We start from the raw sequence: 22,367 nt of genomic DNA on the forward strand, positions 1-22,367 counted from the left end.
TGCACGAGTGTGTACGGCAGGAGTTGGGAGCACATGGCCCGTGCCAGCAAACCGTTCAGCTGCCGCACGCGACGGCTGCTGGGAGGCAGAGCCCTAACCACCCCCTGGAAGGACTCGCTCAAAAGGCTCTGGCGTCGCCTTTTGCTAGCACGGGAATCAGCGGAGACAGCAGAGGAGGCCACTGAGGACTGGCTGCCAGAACAGGCCTCAGTGTCGGCGGCAGGAGTTGCAGAGGGGGAGGAGCAGTGCGTTTCCGCACTCCTGCTGGTGGTGCTGGAGGAGCAGGAGGGCAGGTGGCTGCTGTTGCTGCTGCTGCTGAAGGCTGTGCAGTGATGGGTGTGGTGCCACTGCCAGCACCAGATGCCTTCAGCCTCTGGAACTCCTCATGCTGGTGGTAATGTTTAGCAGCAAGATGGTTGATAAGAGAGCTGGTGCTGAACTTTAAGGGGTCTGCACCTCTGCTCAACTTCCGCTGATAGTGGTTGCAAGTGGCGTACTTGCTGTAAACTGTGGGCATGGTGAAAAATTGCCAGATTCGTGACATGAAAAAACCCCTACAGTCTGGAGCCGCTGCTGCCTGTCTCCCTGTGGTGGTTGGGGGGGGGGGGGGGGGGGCTTGGGTGCGGCTGGTGGTGGTACTGGCAGATGCTGCTGCTGCTGCTGCTGAGCCTGAGACACCAGCAGGCTGTGGGACCTGCCTACTGCTGCCAATGCTTGCAATGATGCGCCTCCATGCAAGGCCCACAAGCGCATCCTCCTCCTCCTCCTCAGAGCTGCTGATGATGACATCCCCAGGAGCTGGTGGCACCCAGTCTTTGTCTGTCACCCTGTCATCATCATCATCATCCTCCCCCTCCTGAAACATGTCCTGCTGGGATGATGACCCCCCCAAACTCCTCTCCTGATGCATAGATGGGCTGCTTGACTGTCGCCACAGTCTTGCTGTCCAATCCCTCCTCCCCCAAAGTGCCCATCAGCATCTCCTCCTCAAAATCGCCAACAACAGCAGACAATTGACTCATGATGCCTGGTGTCAAAAGACTGCTGAATGACAGGTCGCCAACTGACGGTGAACTGGCCTCCTTCCCAGGCCCTGCTGGGCGGCTGCTGCGAACAGGGGTGGTGGTGGTGGTGAGGGTGGAGGCCTCGGATGCAGAGCTGATGGCGGGCTGCTCATCCTCCGTCATCAGTTGCATCACAGTGGCTGCATCCTTTTCCTCAATGGGACGTTTCCGACACGGCTGGAGGAAAATAGGAGCAGGTACTACACGCTGCTGCTGCTGTGTCTCTGCAGCGTGAGTTGCAGATGCTCCTGCTGGGCGCCAAAGGCGTCCACGGCCAGTGGCTATAGGCGGAATGTTAGCCACTGACACAGCTGCTGCTGCTGCGGAACTGTGCATGGTGGCGCGGCTTGCCACAATGCTGCTCCCTCTCCTCCTGATTCCCTTGCTGCCCTTCCCCTTGCCCAAACCGCGCTGGCTGCCACTTCCAGACATCTTAGATGTTTTGGGCGTAAACCAAAAAGTTTTTTAAATGGGCGGGTGAAAAAGTGGGGTTCTTTAATGGAGTGGGTTGGTGGGTGAGGTGACACTAATCACTAAGTGATTACATCGCTAAGTGATTACTAGTACAGTACAAATACAAAATACAATAATCAGTAATCAGTAAGTGTGAACAGTGAACAGTGAGTGTGTCCCCTAGTACACTAACTAGAAAACACAATAATCAGTAGTAATCAGATTCAGTATAAGGAAATAGAGTGTGTGTACACTACAGACAGTGCACGCACACACACACGCAGGAGCTAGCCTATAAACAGTGAGTGTCCCTAGTACAGTACAACTAGAAAATACAATAATCAGTAGTAATCACTAATCAGATGATTCAGTAGAAGGGAATAGAGTGTGTACTGTACACTACAGACAGTGCACGCACACACACACGCAGGAGCTAGCCTATGAACAGTGACTGAGTGTCCCTAGTACAGTAAGTACAACTAGAAAATACAATAATCAGATTCAGTACTAATCAGATGATTCAGTAGAAGGGAATACTGTGTACTCTACAGACAGTGCACGCACACACACACGCAGGAGCTATGAACAGTGACAGTGAGTGTCCTAGTGCAGTATAACTACAAAATACAATAATCACTCAGTAGTAAAGGACAAGACAGGGTAGAATACACAGAAGAAACACTGGTATAGATGAGAAATAAACTAACAGAGGACAGGAGGACAGCTGCCCACACAGGCAAGGCCCTGAGGCCTAAAGCTGTGTAAGCTTGCCTGCAGCAGCAGCTGTCTCTATGTGACACACAAGCTACTAACTAAAATACAATCTCTATCTAGCTAACAACAATATAGGTGTATATAGCAGGTGTATGTGAGCAAAAACGCTAGGTGATTGACCACAATAGAGCACTTGCTAAGCCAAAGCACAAAGGAGCAGATCTCTCTCTGTACAAGTCTCAAGCAAGGACGGAAAAACCGAACATGGCGGCCGCTATTTATAGGGTAGGGGCTGGCCAGGGTCCCCCTCTGTGATTGGCTGCCGGCAGAGGGCCTGGGAGCCCTCTGATTGGCTCTAAGGACATCAATCTGGGCTATGACGCTATTCGAGCTCGGTATTCGAGCTCGAATAGCGCTGTTTGCTCGAATAGCGCGAATAGTGAGTGGGCTATTCGAGTTCACTCGAATAGCCCATTCGAATAGCTGCAGCTATTCGAGCTCGAATACCGAGCTCGAATAGCTGAAAAAGAGCTCGAATATTCGAGCTACTCGAATATTCGAGCTCTGCTGAGCATCCCTGGTCACCTTGTCTCGGTTTTCCAGAGTGAGATGGTTTTAGACTAGAGAGAAACGAGTAGTAAGCATCACTGCCCCTCCAGGAGAGAGGCAGGGAACAATATCACACTCTGGAGCAACCAACGGGAGGTGTCTCTGAGACCACTATACACACGTAAAGGCTGGAAAGCAGAAGGGTTTGGTTCTCGGAACAACAAGTAAAAATCGAGATCCAGACACATTTTCAGGTGACAAAAAGGGTGGGGACAGCGATCCCAGAAAAGGGAGAGCCAACACAGGTAACATCATCCTCACTACACGGGTCACAATATGAGACAATACTACACAGTCCATATTCAGCCACTTATCCTCATGTTAGATGGTTAAGTGAACAGGTACTCTCTTAATACAAAGATTGCCGAGAGTACATTTTTCCCGACCGAAGGTACGTATTTTGCATTGTAGTCATCCACACTGGAGTCCACACTGCCTTTCAGACTGTCAGCTGGTTTCGCCCCGCCCAGGGACTTCCTGAGGATGTACTGCGCAGTACGTCCTGAGGAAGTCCCTGGGCGGGGCGAAACGTAGGCCTGCGTCACGCGCTGTGGAGCTTCCCGCCCCCCTATGCCCTCCCACCGGATCACAGCATGGTGCCCAACAAACAGGATACGATAAACGTACGGATGCCGTGAAAGCTGAAACAAATCAGGCCCCAAGTCTTGCCTAAACAGTCGGGTACTCCCGCAGTGAAAACTACATGTAGTCTGCGGTTAGCTGGGCCTGAATGGCTGTCCGTGGACAATGCATCGGAGCGATCGCATGAGGGAGGTGGTAACTATGTTATGGACATACATTCAATTGAGTTTTCAACTGTGCAACTTGCTGCTAGATGGTCCAGAACTAAGGACTTTTGCACCAGATGATACATACAGTTTATCTGCAGTATCAGATTAGAGTTAAGCGGAAGCCGGATGGAATATGTGTTTTATGAACAGTGGATGATTGATAAGGAGATTTTCGATAATTTATTCCTTGTGCTTGCTTTTTGGATTAAACATAAAAGGAGACTGAGACAATCATAAGCATCATATCCTGAAGGAGTATGTGTTTTAATCCTTAAGCAAGCTATTTTTTCTCTTGGATTGATCATAATGGTACATGCTAGGCTGGCTTCAGCATGTAGTGTTGTTGTTGGTATAGCGGTTAAGTCAGTTACCTAACACACATTGAGACCTGGGTTCAATTCCTAGCCGCAGTGAGTTGGTTTTTGACATGCTACAAATCCTTAAGCACGCTACTTTTTCTCTTGGATTGAGCATAATGGCTGGCTTCAGCATGTAGTGTTGTTGGTATAGCGGTTAAGTCAGTTACCTAACACACACTGAGACCTAGGTTCAATTCCCAGCCACAGTGAGTTGGTTTTTGGCATGCTAATTTTTCTCTTGGATTGAGCATAATGGTACATGCTAGGCTGGCTTCAGCATGTAGTGTTGTTGGTATGGTGGTTAAGTCAGTTACCTAACACACACTGAGACCTGGGTTCAATTCCCAGCCATGGTATGTAAGCTGGCTTTTGAAAAACTACAATTCCCTGAAAGGAGGAGGAGGATTTTCTTTTCCGGAAAATTCAGCGGAAATAAAAGATTTTCCGCGGAATTCCGTTTTAGAGGTTTAGCAATACCGTTTCGACCGCCGGAATCGGAATTGACCTAATTCCGGCCGGAATCGCGGAATTAAGAATTCTGTGGAATCCAGCGAGCATCCCTATTGACACTATGTTGCACATGGGGCAATTCAGGAGCTTGGAGTTTTAGGTGGGTCATTACCACCCTATGGTTATTTAATATATACAACCGGGCCCATTTTGTCCTTTGTGCAATATTGGTAAAGTAATACTTATCATGTAACATGTACTATGTTTGGATTGTGTGCAGTCACTTTGGGAGTCTGCAGCTGGGACAATTTTTGGCTACTATTGCCTTTTGGGATAGCCTGTGTGCATATATTTATATGTAACATTTATTGTCCATTATTGATTCAATTTTTGCCTTGCAAACCCCCTTTTCTAATTTTTAAAGGAAAAAAACAACAATTTCACTTTAATAAATAGCAGGTGGTTGAACAGCATATACTGGTAGTGTGTGGTTTTTCTTGGTTTATATGTTTGACCAGTGCTTGTGCCCACCTGGTTTGCTTATGGTTATATGCATTATAGGGTATTGGTTTTTGTCAGTTATCTAACTGCCTACCCTGCCACCCAGCTACCTATCTGCCTACCTTGCTACCTAACTGCCTACCCTCCCACCCGTCTACCTATCTGCCTACCCTGCCACCCAGCTACCTAGCTGCCCACCTGGCTACCTATCTGCCTACCCTGCCACCCAGCTACCCTGCCACCCAGCTACCCTGCTACCTAACTGCCTACCCTCCCACCCATCTACCTATCTGCCTACCCTGCCACCCAGCTACCTAACTGTCCACCTGGCTACCTATCTGCCTACCCTCCCACCCGTCTACCTATCTGCCTACCCTGCCACCCAGCTACCTAACTGCCCACCTGGCTACCTATCTGCCTACCCTCCCACCCGTCTACCTATCTGCCTACCCTGCCACCCAGCTACCTAACTGCCCACCAATCTACCTATCTGCCTACCCTCCCACCCGTCTACCTATCTGTCTACCCTCCCACCCCGCTACCTAACTGCCTACCCAGTGCAGTGCCTGCACCGCAAATAGTGTGCCAGCCTGCCCAACCACCCTCCCTTCAGGTAATTAATGTTAGCCCACTATAGACCTGGCTACATATACTGCATTTTGTGGGGAAATCTGCCAACAATCTGGTTGCATTTTGTCAGGAAATCTGCCGACAAGCTGGTTGTGATTTGTGGGGAAATCTGCCGACAATCTGGTTGCAATTTGTAGGAAAATCTGCCGACAATCTGGTTGCAATTTGTAGGGAAATCTACCGACAATCTGGTTGCAATTTGTGGGGAAATCTGCCGACAATCTGGTTGCATTTTGTGGGGAAATCTGCCAAAAATCTGGTTGCATATTGTGTGGAAATCTGCCAAAAATCTGGTTGCATTTCGTGGGGAAATTTGCCAAAAATCTGGTTGCATATTGTGTGGAAATCTGCTGACAATCTGGTTGCAGTTTGTGGGGAAATCTGCCGCCAATCTGGTTGCATTTTTTGGGAAATATGCCGCCAATCTGGTTGCATTTTTTTGGGAAATCTGCCGACAATCTGGTTGCATTTTTTTGGGGAAATCTGCCGACAATCTGGTTGCATATTGTGTGGAAATCTGCCGACAATACATACCCGGGTCATCAGCTAGTGTGTAATATATATGTATATATATATATATATATATATATATATATATATATATGTATGTATATATATATATATATATATATATATATATATATATATATATATATATATATATATATATATATATATATATATATATATATATATGTATGTATATATATATATATATATATATATATATATATATATACATATATATATATATGTATGTATATATATATATATATATATATATATATATATATATATACATATATATATATATATATATATATATATACATATATATATATATGTATGTATATATATATATATATATATATATATATATATATATATATATATATATATATATATACATACATATATATATATATATGTATGTATATATATATATATATATATATATATATATATATATATATATCTATGTATATATATATATATATATATATATATATATATCTATATATATCTATATATCTATATCTATATCTATATCTATATATATATATATATATATATATATATATATATATATATATATATGTATATACATATATATATATATATATATATATATATATATATATATATATATATATATATATATACATATACATATACACACAGTTGGTGCATTTTTTTTTTTATGGCATCAAGCTGCGACCCAGAACTTAGCGTCAGTATGAGCGGGGAAGCCAGCGAGACCGGAGGGGTCCAGAGCTGCTCATCGCTGGAGCCTGGGAGGTGTGTAAAGGCAGCTGGCGAAAGGGGACACACAGCCCAGCAAACCCCAGCAGGGATCCGGCTGCCTGACCCCCACAAATGCGCCCCCTCCCCCGCATGTAAAATGCTTGGACCTTAAAGGGCGGGGGGGGGGGGGGAGGTAGGCAGCCAGTCGCGAAGGGGTTAATGTGAAGGCATATGCCTTTTCTTTCAGTAAATTCTGGAAGGTTATGCCTTACCTGTGATTCCACTTCAACACTCTGCAGCTTGAATGGTGCTCGACACATAGGACATTTGAGGTTAAGTCGCCTAATGCAGTCTTCACAAAATGAATGTCCACATTGAAGAGGGAAAAGCTTCCCAAAATCGTTAGAACAAATGGCACATTCTTCATTATCCTCATCCATATCGTCAGATATAAAAGACGGGTTCCTATAAAAGTAAACAGAAAAGTAGAAGAAAAAGTGTGCTTCTGCTAGGGGTGAGTCTAGTATTCGCTTTTATTTTCTAATTTGTACTTCCCTCTATTGCACAGCTTTGCCAGCAGTGGGCACAGGCTACACTGACAACTCACCTCTTTCGGTCTCCATTCAATAGAGCTCCATGTGCTGCCGGTCTTCTGTGTCTCCATCACCGCTCACTCTACTTCCTGACTAGAGGCACTGGAGACACAGAAGACCGGAAGCACGTGGAGCTCTATTGTAGGGAGACCAGAGCCTGGAAGAGGTAACTGTTGAGTGTAAATGTTGGTGTAAACCTAGTAACATTTGAAACCAAAAATATGACAAACCATTAAAGAAAACCTGAGGTGAGAGTGGTATGGAGGTTGCCATATTTATTTCCTTGTAAACAATGCCAGTTGTCTGGTAGTCCTGGCATAAGTAGTGTCGGAGTCAAAACCCTGGAACAAGCATATGGCTAATCCGGTAAAACCTGAGTCAGCTGAGTCAGAGTACCTGATCTACATATGCTTTTTCAGGGTCTATGGCTAAATGTATTAGAGACGCAGAATCAGAAGGACATATCTCTCTCACCTTGAGTTCCCTTTAAAGGGAAGGTTCAGGCAGGAGCTAAAAAAAAATAAAAATACTAATCCACTTACCTGGGGCTTCCTCCAGCCCGTGGCAGGCAGGACGTGCCCTCGGCTCCGCAGGCTCCCGGTGGTCTCCGGTGGCGTGCCTGACCTGGCCAGGCCGGCTGCCAGGTCAGGCTTCTTCTGCGCTCCAACGTGCGTGTCATTGGTGTGCGCTGATGTAATCGGACGTCCTCCGGGCTGTACTGCACAAGTGCAGTAGTTCTGCACCTGCACAGTACAGCCCGGAGGACATCCGATGACGTCAGCGCACCCAGTGAGGCACATTTTGGAGCACAGAAGAAGCCTGACCTGGAAGCCAGCCTGGACCACTGGGAGCCTGCGGAGCCGCGGCAAGGGCACATTCTGCCTGCCACGGGCTGGAGGAAGCCCCAGGTAAGTGGATTAGTATTTTTATTTTTTTTTAGCTCCTGCCTGAACCTTCCCTTTAAGCAGCAGAAATTGGGCACTAACACTTTTAAAACTACATGAGTTGGTGTCCTCAGATTTGTGATGTTAAAAGAAGAAGTGACACAATACAGCGGTAAACAACATGCCCCTGAACCAGCTTTTTTAAATGTTATGGCATCAAATTCAAATTGAATATTAAAAAAAAAAAAAACCCACTAAAGAACTTAATTAGATAAAAGGTTTATGTGATTCGCAAATCATTAAGTTCTGTTTCTATTTTAGGGCTGGTGCACACCGAGCGAGTTTTTTGGCATTTTTGCAGCCGCTTGCGGTTGTGGATACGCTTGGTCAATGTATCTCAATGGGGTGGTTCACACCAGAGCGGGAGGCGTTTTGCTGAAACGCATACTCCCGGGGTGAGGCATTTTTTGGATTGCGGAGGCGTTTCTGCCTCCAATGTAAAGTATAGGAAAAACGCAAACCGCTCTGAAAAACGGCAGTTCAGAGCGGTTTTGCAGTTGTTTTTGTTACAGAAGCTGTTCAGTAACAGCTTTCCTGTAACAATATATAAAATCTACTACACCAAAAACGCTTCACAAAACCGCAAAATGCCAGCTGAAACGCTGCAGAAAAATAAGAAAAGCGTTTCAAAATCTGCTAGCGGTTTTTGGTGTGCACCAGGCCTTACAGAGTACTAGTTTAAAGTGAACCTGGTGTGAGTGATATGGAGGCTGCCCTATTTATTTCCTGTTACGCAATACCAGTTGCCTGGGAGCCCTGCTGATCTATTTGGCTGCAGTAGTGTCTGAATCACACCAGAAACAAGCATGCAGCTAATCTTGTCAGATTGGACAATGTCAGAAACACCTGATCTGTTGCATGCTTGTACATGGTCTATGGTCAGGGTCCATGGCTTAAGGTATTAGAGGCAGATAATCACCAGGATGGTCAGGCAACTGGTATTGCTTAACCACTTGAGGACCACAGTCTTTTCGCCCCTTAAGGACCAGAGCCTTTTTCGCCATTCAGACCACTGCAGCTTTCACGGTTTATTGCTCGGTCATACAACCTACCACCTAAATGAATTTTACCTCCTTTTCTTGTCACTAATACAGCTTTCTTTTGGTGCTATTTGATTGCTGCTGCGAGTTTTAGTTTTTATTATATTCATCAAAAAAGACATGAATTTTTTCAAATAATCGATTTTTTTTACTTTCTGTGCTGACATTTGTAAAATAAAGTAAAATTTCTGTATACATTTTTGTCCAAATTTATTGTGCTACATGTCTTTGATAAATAACAATCCATTCAGTGTATATTTATTGGTTTGGGTAAAAGTTATAGCGTTTACAAACTATGGTGCCAAAAGTGAATTTTCCCATGTTGAAGCATCTCTGACTTTTCTGACCACCTGTCATGTTTCATGAAGTGCTAAAATTCCAGGATAGTATAAATACCCCCCAAATGACCCCATTTTGGAAAGAAGACATCCCAAAGTATTCACTGAGAGGCATGGTGAGTTCATAGAAGATTTTATTTTTTGCCACAAGTTAGCGGAAAATGACACTTTGTGACAAAAAAAAAAAAGAAAAGTTTCCATTTCTTCTAACTTGCGACAAAAAAAATGAAATCTGCCACGGACTCACCATGCCCCTCTCTAAATACCTTGAAGTGTCTACTTTCCAAAATGGGGTCATTTGTGGGGTGTGTTTACTGTCCTGGCATTTTGGGGGGTGCCTAATTGTAAGCACCCCTGTAAAGCCTAAAGGTGCTCATTGGACTTGGGGCCCCTTAGCGCAGTTAGGCTGCAAAAAAGTGCCACACATGTGGTATTGCCGTACTCAGGAGAAGTAGTATAATGTGTTTTGGGGTGTATTTTTACACATACCCATCCTGGGTGGGAGAAATATCTCTGTAAATTACAATTTTTTGATTTTTTTACACACAATTGACCCCATTTTAGAAAGAAGACACCCCAAGGTATTCCGTTAGGAGTATGGTGAGTTCATAGCAGATTTTATTTTTTGTCACAAGTTATCAGAAATTGATTTTAATCGTTTTTTTTTTCACAAAGTGTCATTTTCCGCTAACTTGTGACAAAAAATAAAATCTTCTATGAACTCACCATACTCCTAACGGAATACCTTTGGGTGTCTTCTTTCTAAAATGGGGTTATTTGTGGGGTTCCTATACTGCCCTGGCATTTTAGGGGCCCTAAACCGTGAGGAGTAGTCTTGAAACCAAATGTCGCAAAATGACCTGTGAAGTCCTAAAGGTAGTCATTGGACTTTGGGCCCCTTAGCGTACTTAGGGTGCAAAAAAGTGCCACACATGTGGTACCGCCGTACTCAGGAGAAGTAGTATAATGTGTTTTGTGGTGTATTTTTACACATACCCATGCTGGTTGGGAGAAATATCTCTGTAAATGACAATTTTTTGATTTTTTTTTTACACACAATTGTACATCAATCAGGGAGTGTAATCAGGGGCGCCCAAAGGCACAGGCACACCAGGCAGCTGCTTGGAGCGCCGTTTGCCATCAGGGGGTGACAGCTGGACCTTGTAGTGCACCTGGAGCACTCATTCATTCCCTGCTGGTGTCCTTTCTTCCTAAGTCGCTATAGCTGCGACCTCGTGCGCCCCCTGCACCAATAGAATTAGAGCAAATGTGCTCTGCCTCGCCTCCACCTTTAGCTCCGCCCCCCGCTGCACGGAAGTTACGTTAACATGTGCCGGTGGGTAAGGGGCATTTGTGCATCGGCATGCCTGCTAATAGTTAGGGCATGAAGAAGAGGGGGAGGGAGTAGCCATAAATAGTAGAGTCAGCGTTGAACTCCGTGGGGTTTCTGTGACCTGTGAGTGACATGAGAGCACTGTGAGGCTGCGGGGACTCGGGAAGGCAGTTGCTCTCTCTGCCTGCACATTCACGGTCAGTGTTTTCTGGGGCTGGCTGGGTCACGCGTCTCCAGGGAATAATGTAGGATCAGCTTTCTGCCTCATTGAGCTCTGGCTGCAGGACGAGGGGAGCTGTGACTGTGTAGCAAGGAAAGTTGGAGCAGCATTCTTTTTTCTATTGGCCGGGTGGGGGAGGATGTGAGAGGCAGAGCAGACTGGGTGTGTAGAGCGAGGTATTGCTTTTTATTACTGGGGGGTTGTAGCTGCTGTGCAAACAAGCACAGCATGGGCATCTGTGTGCACAGTGACTCAGTGTGTTACTGTGCACTGCAGTGTTTTGTGTTCTGACAGGTCAGGTGTGGACTGGTAGTACGTCTGGCTATCTAACTCACTTACTCTTCTATCTATCTCTATTCCCCTCCCTATATCTACCCATCCCTCCCTCTCTCTCCCTCCCTCCATCTTTCTCTTCTTCTCCCTATAACTACCTATATTTCTCTCTCTCACACACTCACTCTATCTATCTTCCTATATATCTATCAATCCATATCCATTTATCTATCTCCCCCCCCCATCTTTCTATTTTTCTCCCTATACCTATTTCTCTCTCTCCATCTATCTATCTCTGCCCCCCTCTCTCTCACCCTATATCTGTCCTATCTCTCTCTCTCTCTCTTCAGTTCAGGAGCCACGTGTCAGCCACGAACAGAAGGCACAGCATAGCCAGGAAGGGGAGCCCATCCAAACGGGTACCTTTAAGTATTTGCACCCCAGTACACTCATTGGCAAAAATAAAAAGGGGGGGGGGGCCGCCACAGATTTTCCCGCCTGGGGTGACAGAAGGGCCAGAAGCACCCCTGAGTGTAATTAGTCTACTGCTTCACACTGACACACCAAACTCACTGTGTAACACTCCACAAACAGCTGTTTGTGTAGTGACGGCCGTGGTGGACTACTGCGCAGTGCCAACCATGGTGAGATTGCTCTTCCTCACTCAGTGATGTCTGGTTAGGTAATGTCTGTCTGCCTTATCACCTTTCGATGGTTCTTTCTCTACCATTGTTAAAGCTTACATCTATTTTTTTTACATTACATTTTCTACTTACTGTTCAGTACCTGCAACGAGAATCTATTATGGAGGGCAAGTCTGCCATTGTGACCAATGGTAATGGCGGGGGAACCCTTCCTGGTGTGATTCCGGTCCGGAGTTGGAGCCTAACAAACGGTCGGCTACCACCACACATCCATTGCAAGGAGGGCAGTAGGCATGCCCACCCCGAGGTAGTGACCAAAAATAACAATATGGGACTCGGGAGGCCCTGCTGTTTTCAAAATGAATTGACTTTAAATCCTTTAACGGGAATCCGTTATGGAGGGCAAGTCTGCCATTGTCACCACAGGTAATGGCCGGGGAATCAAGGTTGGATTCCGGCCCGAAGTGGGAGCCTGCTGAGACCCATGCTGTACCTGCTCTGACCGTGCTTTGCAGACCAGGCATCTGTGGTCAGATGGACCCTTGACCCAGCGGAAGACAAACCAAGTCGAAAGTATTTGCCAAGAATGTTTTATGGAGGGCAAGTTTGCCATTTTTTTTCAATTGTGTGAAACTGTAGATGGTACTATAGTCTCAGTACCATCACTACCATGGTGACTGACCAGTGCCCGGGTAATGGCCGGGGAATCCGGTTTCTATTGCGTTCCGGAGTTGGAGCCTAAGAAACGGCTACCACCACACATCCAGGCAAGGAGTACAGCAGGCAGGCATGCCCGCCCCGAGGTAGTGACCAAAAATAACAATACAGGACTCAGGAGGACTTTTGAGGCCCTAATTGTAATGAATCAACTTTAAATCCTTTAACAGGAATCCGTTATGGAGGGCAAGTCTGATGGTGCCTTCACTGTGATTCACCAGGTTGGTCTCCGGCGAGAATCTGTTATGGAGGTCAAATCTGTCATCGTGACCACTGACCATGGCTAATGACGGAGGAACCCTTCCTGGTGTGATTCCGGTCCAGAGTTGTAGCCTAACTATAAGAGACTTTCTGAAAAATACTTTTCCCTTTTGTCACGTTCCAGCACGGAGGAAGCTTCACTAGAATTAAAGGACTTTTCTTCTACGGACCAGCAAAGATATAGCACATATCTTGAAGCAAAGACAAAGATAGAGGGTAGATTAGCACAGCTACATGAAACTGCATCCTCTATATCTGCTTCTTCCAGACACTCAGGAAAATCATCTAGATCTGCCCGCTCGCATCATAAAGCATCTTCTAAGTCATTGCGATCCTGCTCTGTTAGGTCAACACTGAGCGACCAGATACTCAAAGCTCGCCAAAAGGTTGCAGTAGCCCATGTTCAAGCCACCTGTTCTGAAAGAGAAGCAGCCTTTAGGGCAGAAGCTAAATGCAAGGAAGCAGAAGCTAAACTCATGGAAGCTGAAGCACAGGCAGAAGCTAAACGCAAGGAAGCTGAAGCTAAACGCATTCAAGCAAGAATACAAACTGAAACAGAGGCCCAGCTAGAAATCCTTCAGAGGAAAAGAGAGAAGAAAGTAGCCTTAGCGGAGCTATTTGTCTTAGAACAAGCTCTATCGGAAGAGGAAGGAGCGTCTTGTCCTAGCTTGGCTGCCCATCAAGACCCTGTTGAAAGGACTCTACAGTTTGTCTTGACCCAGAACCATGAAGATACAGTCTCACCTACAGTTGGAGATTCTTTTCATAATCATTCAGCAAGTCAATCAAAGGGCAACACATCACCGAAGCAACCCGAACTAGACGCACCTTCCAACAGAGACACTCCTCAACTACCGTGTGCCACAAGATCAAGTGTACCAACCTATCCACCTCATGTGCCACCACAACCCTATGTGGACAGAGATTACAAGGGCACAGCAGAAGACGACTGAGTGAACTCTATACCTCCTGTAATACAGCTCAATTCAACTTCAAATGCACAGAGATCTTCTGATGCCAGACCCATACCTGGATTGAACCCATCTGCAACACCTTTCTCTCCACCTTCCAGGCAGCATCAGATACCAATTGTGATCCAAGATGGTGCACCATCACTATCACCTGCGGATGTAAAAACTGAACCTATTGACATCGCAGAGTTCAGCAAGTATATGATTCGACGAGAGTTGATTACTACTGGAATGTCTAGATTTGATGACCGCCCAGAGAACTATAGGAGTTGGAGATCTACATTTAAGGCGGTAACCAAGAACTTGGACATTGAACCTCAAGCAGAACTTGACTTACTAATAAGGTGGTTGGGGCGTCAATCTTCAGAACAAGTAAAGAGACTTAAATCTGTCTACATTTATAACTTTGAAGCAGGCCTTCAGGCTGCCTGGGAACGTCTGGAACAAGACTATGGGAGCCCTGAAGTCATTTAATCTGCCTTACTTCAGAAACTAAAAGACTTTCCTAAGATCTCTGTTAAGGACAATCATAAGCTTAGAGAGTTAGGTGACCTTCTTCATGAACTTGAAATTGCTAAGTCAGATCCTAGTTTGCCAGGCCTTAGCTATTTAGACACTGCTCAGGGCGTAAATCCTATTGTTGCAAAGTTGCCTATTCATCTCCAAGGAAAGTGGACTAGTATAGGATCAAAGTATAAATATGAACACCATGTTTCCTTTCCCCTATTTTCTTATTTTTCTGAGTTCATAAGGAAGATCGCAAGATCCAAGAATGACCCAAGCTTCTTGTATCCAGACACAACCACCCTTCCTTCTACTACTTCAAAGGGTTTTGCCACCAACAATAAATTGAAGGACTTAAGGCATCCTACTGCCGTGAGGAAAACTGCGATCACATCCAATGTCTTAGCCACAGACACTAATTTAGAAGATACCAAGGCAAGCAATCTTGATCAACGGTGTCCCATTCATAATGCACCACATTCCCACGCCATATGTCGTGCATTTAAGGACAAGCCTATTGAAGAATGCAAGACATTTCTCAAGGAACATAATATCTGTTTCAAGTGTTGTGCATCCTCCAACCATTTAGCTAGAGACTGTAAGATCGCCATCAGATGTTCCCTGTGTAACAGTGCCAAACACATGGATGCTCTTCATTCAGACCTGTTCAAAAATAAATCTTCACCCGACAGCAAACCCAAGACTACATCAGATGATGGCGGGGAGAAGACTGAGCAACATGCCAACACCATAACTACAAGGTGTACCGAGGTGTGTGGAGAAGGGCGTTATAACAAGTCTTGCAGCAAGATATGTCTTGTAAGAGTTTTTCCTGAAGGATGTCCACAAAATGCCATAAAAATGTATGCCATACTTGACGATCAGAGCAATCGCTCATTGGCAAGTACAGAGTTCTTTGACTTATTCAACATTCATGGAGAGACTTGGCCCTATACCTTGCCGACATGCACAGGACAAATCAATACTTCTGGAAGAATAGCCCACGGTTTCATAGTGGCATCAGAATATGAGAACATAGAGTTTCCTCTTCCAAATCTAATTGAATGTGATCAGCTACCGAACAACATAGAAGAGATACCCACACCTGAGGTTGCACGATATCACTCTAATTTGAACTTCATTGCTGACTGCATACCACCACTTAACAAGGATGCGAAGATCTTGATTCTTCTTGGGAGAGACATTCCCAGAATTCATAAAATAAGAGAGTTATGCAACGGTCCAGATGATGCTCCTCATGCTCAAAAACTTGATCCTGGATGGGTGATAATAGGAGAAGTCTGTTTAGATAAATCGCACAAGCTCTTGGATGTAGCTTCCTACAAAACGAATGTGGAAAAATACTGTACCTATCAATCAATGAAAGGTAAATTGCACTATCATGTGAAGGAAAGACTGGATTTCAAATCTGAAGTTCCATATCAAGCCCTCCAAAGTATTACTTGCAAGCTTACTTCTCACAAGGACCTTGGTGATTCAGTGTACCAGACTACCTGTGATGACAACAAGATTGCCCCTTCAATTGAAGACAAGGAGTTCATCAAGATTATGAATGAAGAGTTCTTCAAGGACTACTCCAACAGTTGAGTAGCTCCATTACCCTTCCATTTACCAAGGCTTACTCTCCCTAACAATCGAGAACACGCTTTAGCTAGATTTGCTGCACTTAAGAGAACTCTCCGTAGCAAGCCTGAGATACAAGAGCACTTTCTAGCATTCATGCAGAAGGTTCTAGATAACCATCATGCTGAGCCAGCACCAGACCTTAAGGAAGGTGAAGAATGCTGGTACCTTCCATCCTTTGGAGTCTAGCATCCTCGTAAACCGGGACAAATCAGAATTGTCTTTGACTCAAGTGCTCAATTCAAGGGAACCTCCTTAAATAATGTTCTTCTAACAGGCCCAAATTTAACAAACAACCTTGTAGGAGTGTTGATGTGGTTCAGGAAGGAACCCATTGTCGTGACAGCTGACATCCAACAAATGTTCCACTGTTTCATTGTCAGAGAGGACCACAGAGATTATCTCCGATTCTTGTGGCACCACAACAATGACATCAAAGATCAGGTGATAGATTATCGCATGAGAGTCCATGTCTTTGGAAATAGTCCATCTCCTGCAGTGGCAACTTACGGCCTGAGAAGAACAGCGCAGGAAGGAGAAAGAGAATTTGGATCTGACACCAGGCAGTTCATTGAGAGAGATTTCTACGTAGATGATGGCCTCAAATCCTTCTCAACACCTGAAGAAGCTGTCAGTCTTGTAAAACGAACTCAACAGCTCTTGTTGACTGCTAATTTAAGGCTTCACAAGATTGCGTCTAATAGCAGTGAAGTAATGAAGGCTTTCAATCCAGAAGATCATGCTAAGGATTTGAAAGATTTGGACTTGGGAGTAGATGCCCTACCCACGCAAAGGAGTCTTGGTCTTCTTTGGAATGTAACTTCAGACACAGGTCTCTGATACAGAGAAGCCATTCACCAGACGAGGAGTCCTGTCAACTGTCAATAGCCTATACGATCCCCTAGGCTCTGTGACACCAGTTACTGTCCAAAGGAGATCCATACTTCGTCAGCTTACTGAGAGAGTCACAGATTGGGATGCCCCTTTGCCAGCAGACCATCTGCCTAAATGGGAGAAATGGAGAAACTCCTTGAAGGTTTTGGAAGAACTTAATATTCCACGCTGCTATTCTCCCACTTCACTTTCAAAAGGTCAGAGGAAAGAGATTCACATCTTCTGTGATGCATCCACTGAAGCTATAGTGGCTGTGGCTTATCTCAAGATCATAGATCCCTCTGGAAGATCCCATGTTGGTTTCCTACTAGGAAAAGCCAAGTTAGCTCCAAAACCTGTTCATACTATTCCAAGATTGGAATTGTGTGGTGCAACCCTAGCAGTCGAAGTTGCATAATTCCTGCAAAATGAAATGGACACTGAAATTGATTAGATTAAGTACTACACTGACAGCAAGATTGTACTTGGCTACATATGCAACAGCGTAAGAAGATTCTACGTGTATGTGGCTAACAGGGTGGAACGGATAAGAAGAATCAGTAGACTTAAACAATGGAACTATGTCCAGACTGATTTGAATCCCGCAGACATCGCCACAAGGCCATTGCCAGTGATGATGGAAGGGTCCGAAGTGTGGAAGTCAGGATCGTGAAGAACAGGGACTCAAAAACTTTCCTCAGACCAGTCACTGAGACTGTCCTTATTATGCCTGCTTCTAAAAGTTCTGATCCAGTCTTATGTGAGGGAGTCACTCAAGCCCCTAACATAGATAGCCAATAGACGTGGGCAGGCTAGGTTAAGAATGCTAGATAGCATTTTACTCCATGCAGTGTTAAAAAGAAAAATAATTGAGTAGTGGTATCTCATGATACCAGGCGGGGAGTGTGCTGCCACGCAGCCTTTTATTTTCTAGCAGTTGTTATTTCATGTTATGTTACAGTTATTTAGTATCTTCCTTACACCCCTGCTGTTTCTTGCTAGTTGGTAGCTCCCACCTCTTCTCTTCCTGCTGTAACTCCATTTTGCATATTTGTTATGTAGAGGCTGCAGAGTTAGGGAGCTGTGTAACTTCATTGGAAATTTACCTATTAGAAAGACTATGAAAAAGCCTGATGTTTGTACCCTTTGTTACCTTGAAGCATAAAGAAGCATTGGAAAACACCTCAGGAGTCTTTATTCATTGAGTAAGCTGCCTGTTAAAGCGTTATTAACCTGCTGCACACATCCATACAGACTGGGTCTACAGGAGCTTGTGGCAGGTACAACAGATGCTGAGAACATATAAGCTTGTAAATAGGGATGGACGCAAAATGGAAACAATGCACCTTTATTTCAAAATAAAATATTGGCACCATACATTGCGATAAGGACAAAATTTAAATGGTATAATAATCGAGACAAATGGGTAAATAAAATACATAGGTTTTAATTATGGTAGCATGGATTATTTTAAAGCTATAATGGCCAAAAACTGAGAAATAATGAATTTTTTCCATTTTTTTCTTATTAATCCTGTTAAAATGCATTTACAGTAAAGTGGCTCTTAGCAAAATGTACCACCCAAAGAAAGCCTAATTAGTGGTGGAAAAAACAAGATATAGATCAACAAATTGTGATAAGCAGTGATAAAGTTATTAGCAAATGAATGGGAGGTGAAAATTGCTCTGATGCAAAAGGTGAAAAATACCCGCGGACTGAAATGGTTAAACTGTATAAACATTTGTAATCTTTTTCTTTTATGAATATAGCCAATAAAACTGTACGTTGGTTAAGCAAGAATGTGTCCCTCCCTTTATATGTGAAGTTAAAGTGGACCCAAACTAAAAATACAAGATTTCAGAAATAAAAGCTATTTTCTAAATTATAATAATAAATAGCAGCCTTTTTTCAGCTGCATGATGACAAATATAAAATATTTTACATTTATTGGAGAAACCCCTCCCTTCCTTTCATATTGCCGGTAAATAATCTGGCAAACTGGTGGAGTAGATGGTGTCCAGCAAAGGAGGAATTGCTAATGGCTGCCACCTGTATAACCCTAGTTATGCAAAGAGGAGGGTGAAAAGCATGCACTGAAATGCTCATAGGCTTGAAGGAGTGTTTTATTTATATTTGTATGTGTCAGAGTGGTGCAACTAAATATTTTGAATTAAAAAAATGTTTGGTTTGGGTCCGCTTTAAGTATAGTTAAATCCCCGTAGTATGCTGACATGGTGTAGCGCTATAGCTTTTATGCGCCATATTGTACTAATGGTGTAGTAAGCCATCTTGTGTGAATCTTTTCATTCAGATCTGTATATTGGTTCATTTGAGTCGGGTGGACTTCTTTAATACTTGTTTATCAGGAAACTAACACAGATGGGTCTATGAGTCATATGTTACTTAAAAGGCACCTTTATAGGGGGTGCTTGCATATACAGAATGTACTAATCTGACCCAAGACTTAAGACTCTTTACTAATGAACTAATGGCCCCTTAGTGTATTAAGTTAGGGGACATTAGGATATTTTTTAGGCTATAATGCATGACTATGACCTTATTAATGGGTCGTAAATCTAGTACTTGTATTCTGGAGTGAATATCTAATTGTGTAGATGGGCGGATGGACATATGAAAGGGGGCCATAAATCTATCAGAAGTATGCTGACCGAGATATGGCCTAAATTGGTGGACTTCCAGCCATTATCACTTGTTCTGAAGTTGCTGATCGTCAAAAAGGCGTTTTTTCTATCATACTCCATAGGCTAACATGGGGCTCCATGTTGGTCTATGGGATGGAGAGCTATAAAACTCAGCTGCTATTTCCAGACGACGGAATTCTCTCAACTCATAGCTGGGCTGGCCACCTAGTTAAGTCTGACTGCGCTTCCCGTCTAAGGAACTTCTAAACTATCACGAGGGAAGAGTTGCTCTCTAGGACAGATAGAAGTTACTGCAACCTTGAGCGGGACACCTAGGAAACACAAGGTGATGTGATGTGTTTATAATACTGATACTTGTTATGTTATGTTGTTATTCTCTGTCTTCTTTCCAATAACTTGGTATTGTATATCATATTTTGTATCAATAAACTTGTTAACCTAGTTACTTGTCTCTGATTTTGGAGGAATCTAAAAGAACCTGCAAGTGCTACCTGTGTAAGTGGTGTCACTTTTTCTGTAGCAATACACATGGAAGGAAAACGGAAAAGTGTATACTCACCTAGCGGTAATTTTCCTTTCCTTTCAGGTCCATGTCAGCTTACTGAGCGCCCACCCAGTAGTACAGTCTATTATTGGGACTAGCAAAAAAAGCACTATCAAGGGAGGGCTTAAAATTTATACTGACAAGTCCTGGAGGGTTAAGGGCCATGATTAACCCCGTAGTATGCTGACATGGACCTGAAAGGAAAGGAAAATTACCGTTAGGTGAGTATACAATTTTCCGTTTTGCATACAACTGCTCTCCATGCTATCTGTCTCTTAAACGCTCCCACTGCTCTCATAATCAGGTACTTCAGCACATTGTTGTTTTTACATACTAGTGACCAGCCACTTTGTAATATATAGGCAAGCGCAGCCTATTTAGCCTAGCGTTTCCTAGTATGTGGTTTGATCCCATTTAGCTTGCCAAGCCTTTTCTGCATAATATTTGTATATATTTTTTATTCATTTATTTATATATTAAGATTTTATTCTATTAGCCCTTACCCAGACCAATACAGATAGATACAATTAGTGTTTAACTGAAATTTTCGAAATTTCGTGTTTCCTTAATTACGGATGCCAATTTTGCCGCTATGACACAAATTCGTAATTTCATGATTGGCATACAAACTAATTCGGACTTCCGTAATCAAAATTTCAATTTCATAATTTCGGGTTTCCTTGCAAATTCGTGTTTAACGCGAAATTTAGTAATTTCATGTTTTCTATAGAAGCAAAGTTATTTTAGTTACAAAAATGAACGTAATTTTGTTTCTAATGGTAATTATGCACATTTAGGTCATGACAAAACTCAGGAAAGTCACTCATTGATTGCAATTACTGATGGCAATTACTGATAATGCAAATGCCCCCACATATGCTTTCGCTTTAAATGTATCAGGAGGCTCTATCTGCAGCCACTTCTAAGACAGGTGCTCTTTGCCATGGTGCTCTTAGCTGTCATGTTGAGACACTTGTTTTTGGGCCTCGCAATATCTGGTAATTCAAAAGTCCCTGCACGTGCTTTTGCTTTAAATGTATCAGGAAGCTTTACCTGCAACCACTTCTAAGACAGGTGCTCTTTGTCAAGATGCACTTAGTGGTCATGCATGCTGAGACACTTGGTTTTGGGCCTTGCAATATCTGATAATACAAAGGTACCTGCAAGTGCTGTCGCTTAAAATGTATCAGGAGCCTCTGGACTGAAACACAATTTTGAGAAAGGTTGAATTTGCGTGTTAAACAGGAAATTCTGATTTGTTTGTGTTACGTAAACGATCGTAATTATGAAAAAGATCGTAATTATGAAATTCCCCATAAACACGAAATTTCACGTGATTTTGTGAAATTCATGAAATTTCAATTACGACCATAATCGTAATTTCGTGAATTACGTGAAATTTCGTGAAATTTCGTGTAATCGTAATTGGGTCATTACGCTCATCACTAGATACAATGTCTGTCTCATGGTGCACTATAGCCTGGAACATAAGAACATGAACTTAAACTGGATATTATAAAAATATATTATGAGAAATGTTGCACTATGAACATGAATGTTCTAATTATATTGGTTTCCTTTTTTTCCTTTTTTTGTTAATTTAATTAAGTTCAAGCATTAATAATCTGATGTAATAATTTTCACTAGCTGCAGTCAACTTCTAACTACTAAGGTTAACTACTAAGCTGTTTTTTTTTTTCAGAATGGCACAAAACTGGTTGTAATACGTCTATATGACCAAATGTTGTAATATGTGTATGGTTACTGTGCCAATAAAATATTTTTCCAACATAAAATGCATTTATTGTCAAGTTTAAAAATATCACCTAGGAGAAAAAGTTAATTGCATATGGGCCCAGATGGTCTTTTCAGGTGTTTTGGTAGTTCCCTTTTTGCATATGACAATATGGTGTTTGCATGACCATAGCTTAGCACTGACTAATGGCCAGCTTCCTCATTCTAGTGGGCTACTGAATGGGCAGCTAGCTA

General features: G+C 43.4%; 1 protein-coding gene across 4 annotated transcripts in view; it reads right to left on the reverse strand.

Annotated features, from left to right (window-relative positions):
* Positions 1–22,367, reverse strand: part of LOC137524292 (RING finger protein 112-like) — a 368,236-nt gene that overhangs the window by 187,493 nt on the left and 158,376 nt on the right. For all 4 annotated transcript variants that reach the window (XM_068243990.1, XM_068243989.1, XM_068243993.1 and 1 more), the window contains one exon: positions 7,089–7,281. In XM_068243990.1, coding sequence (XP_068100091.1) covers positions 7,089–7,256 — 168 coding nt within the window. In that variant the 5' untranslated portion in view covers positions 7,257–7,281. The remainder of the gene's footprint in view (positions 1–7,088; positions 7,282–22,367) is intronic.

The sequence above is a fragment of the Hyperolius riggenbachi genome, chromosome 7, assembly GCF_040937935.1.
Source record: "Hyperolius riggenbachi isolate aHypRig1 chromosome 7, aHypRig1.pri, whole genome shotgun sequence".
Taxonomy (NCBI): Eukaryota; Metazoa; Chordata; class Amphibia; order Anura; family Hyperoliidae; genus Hyperolius; species Hyperolius riggenbachi.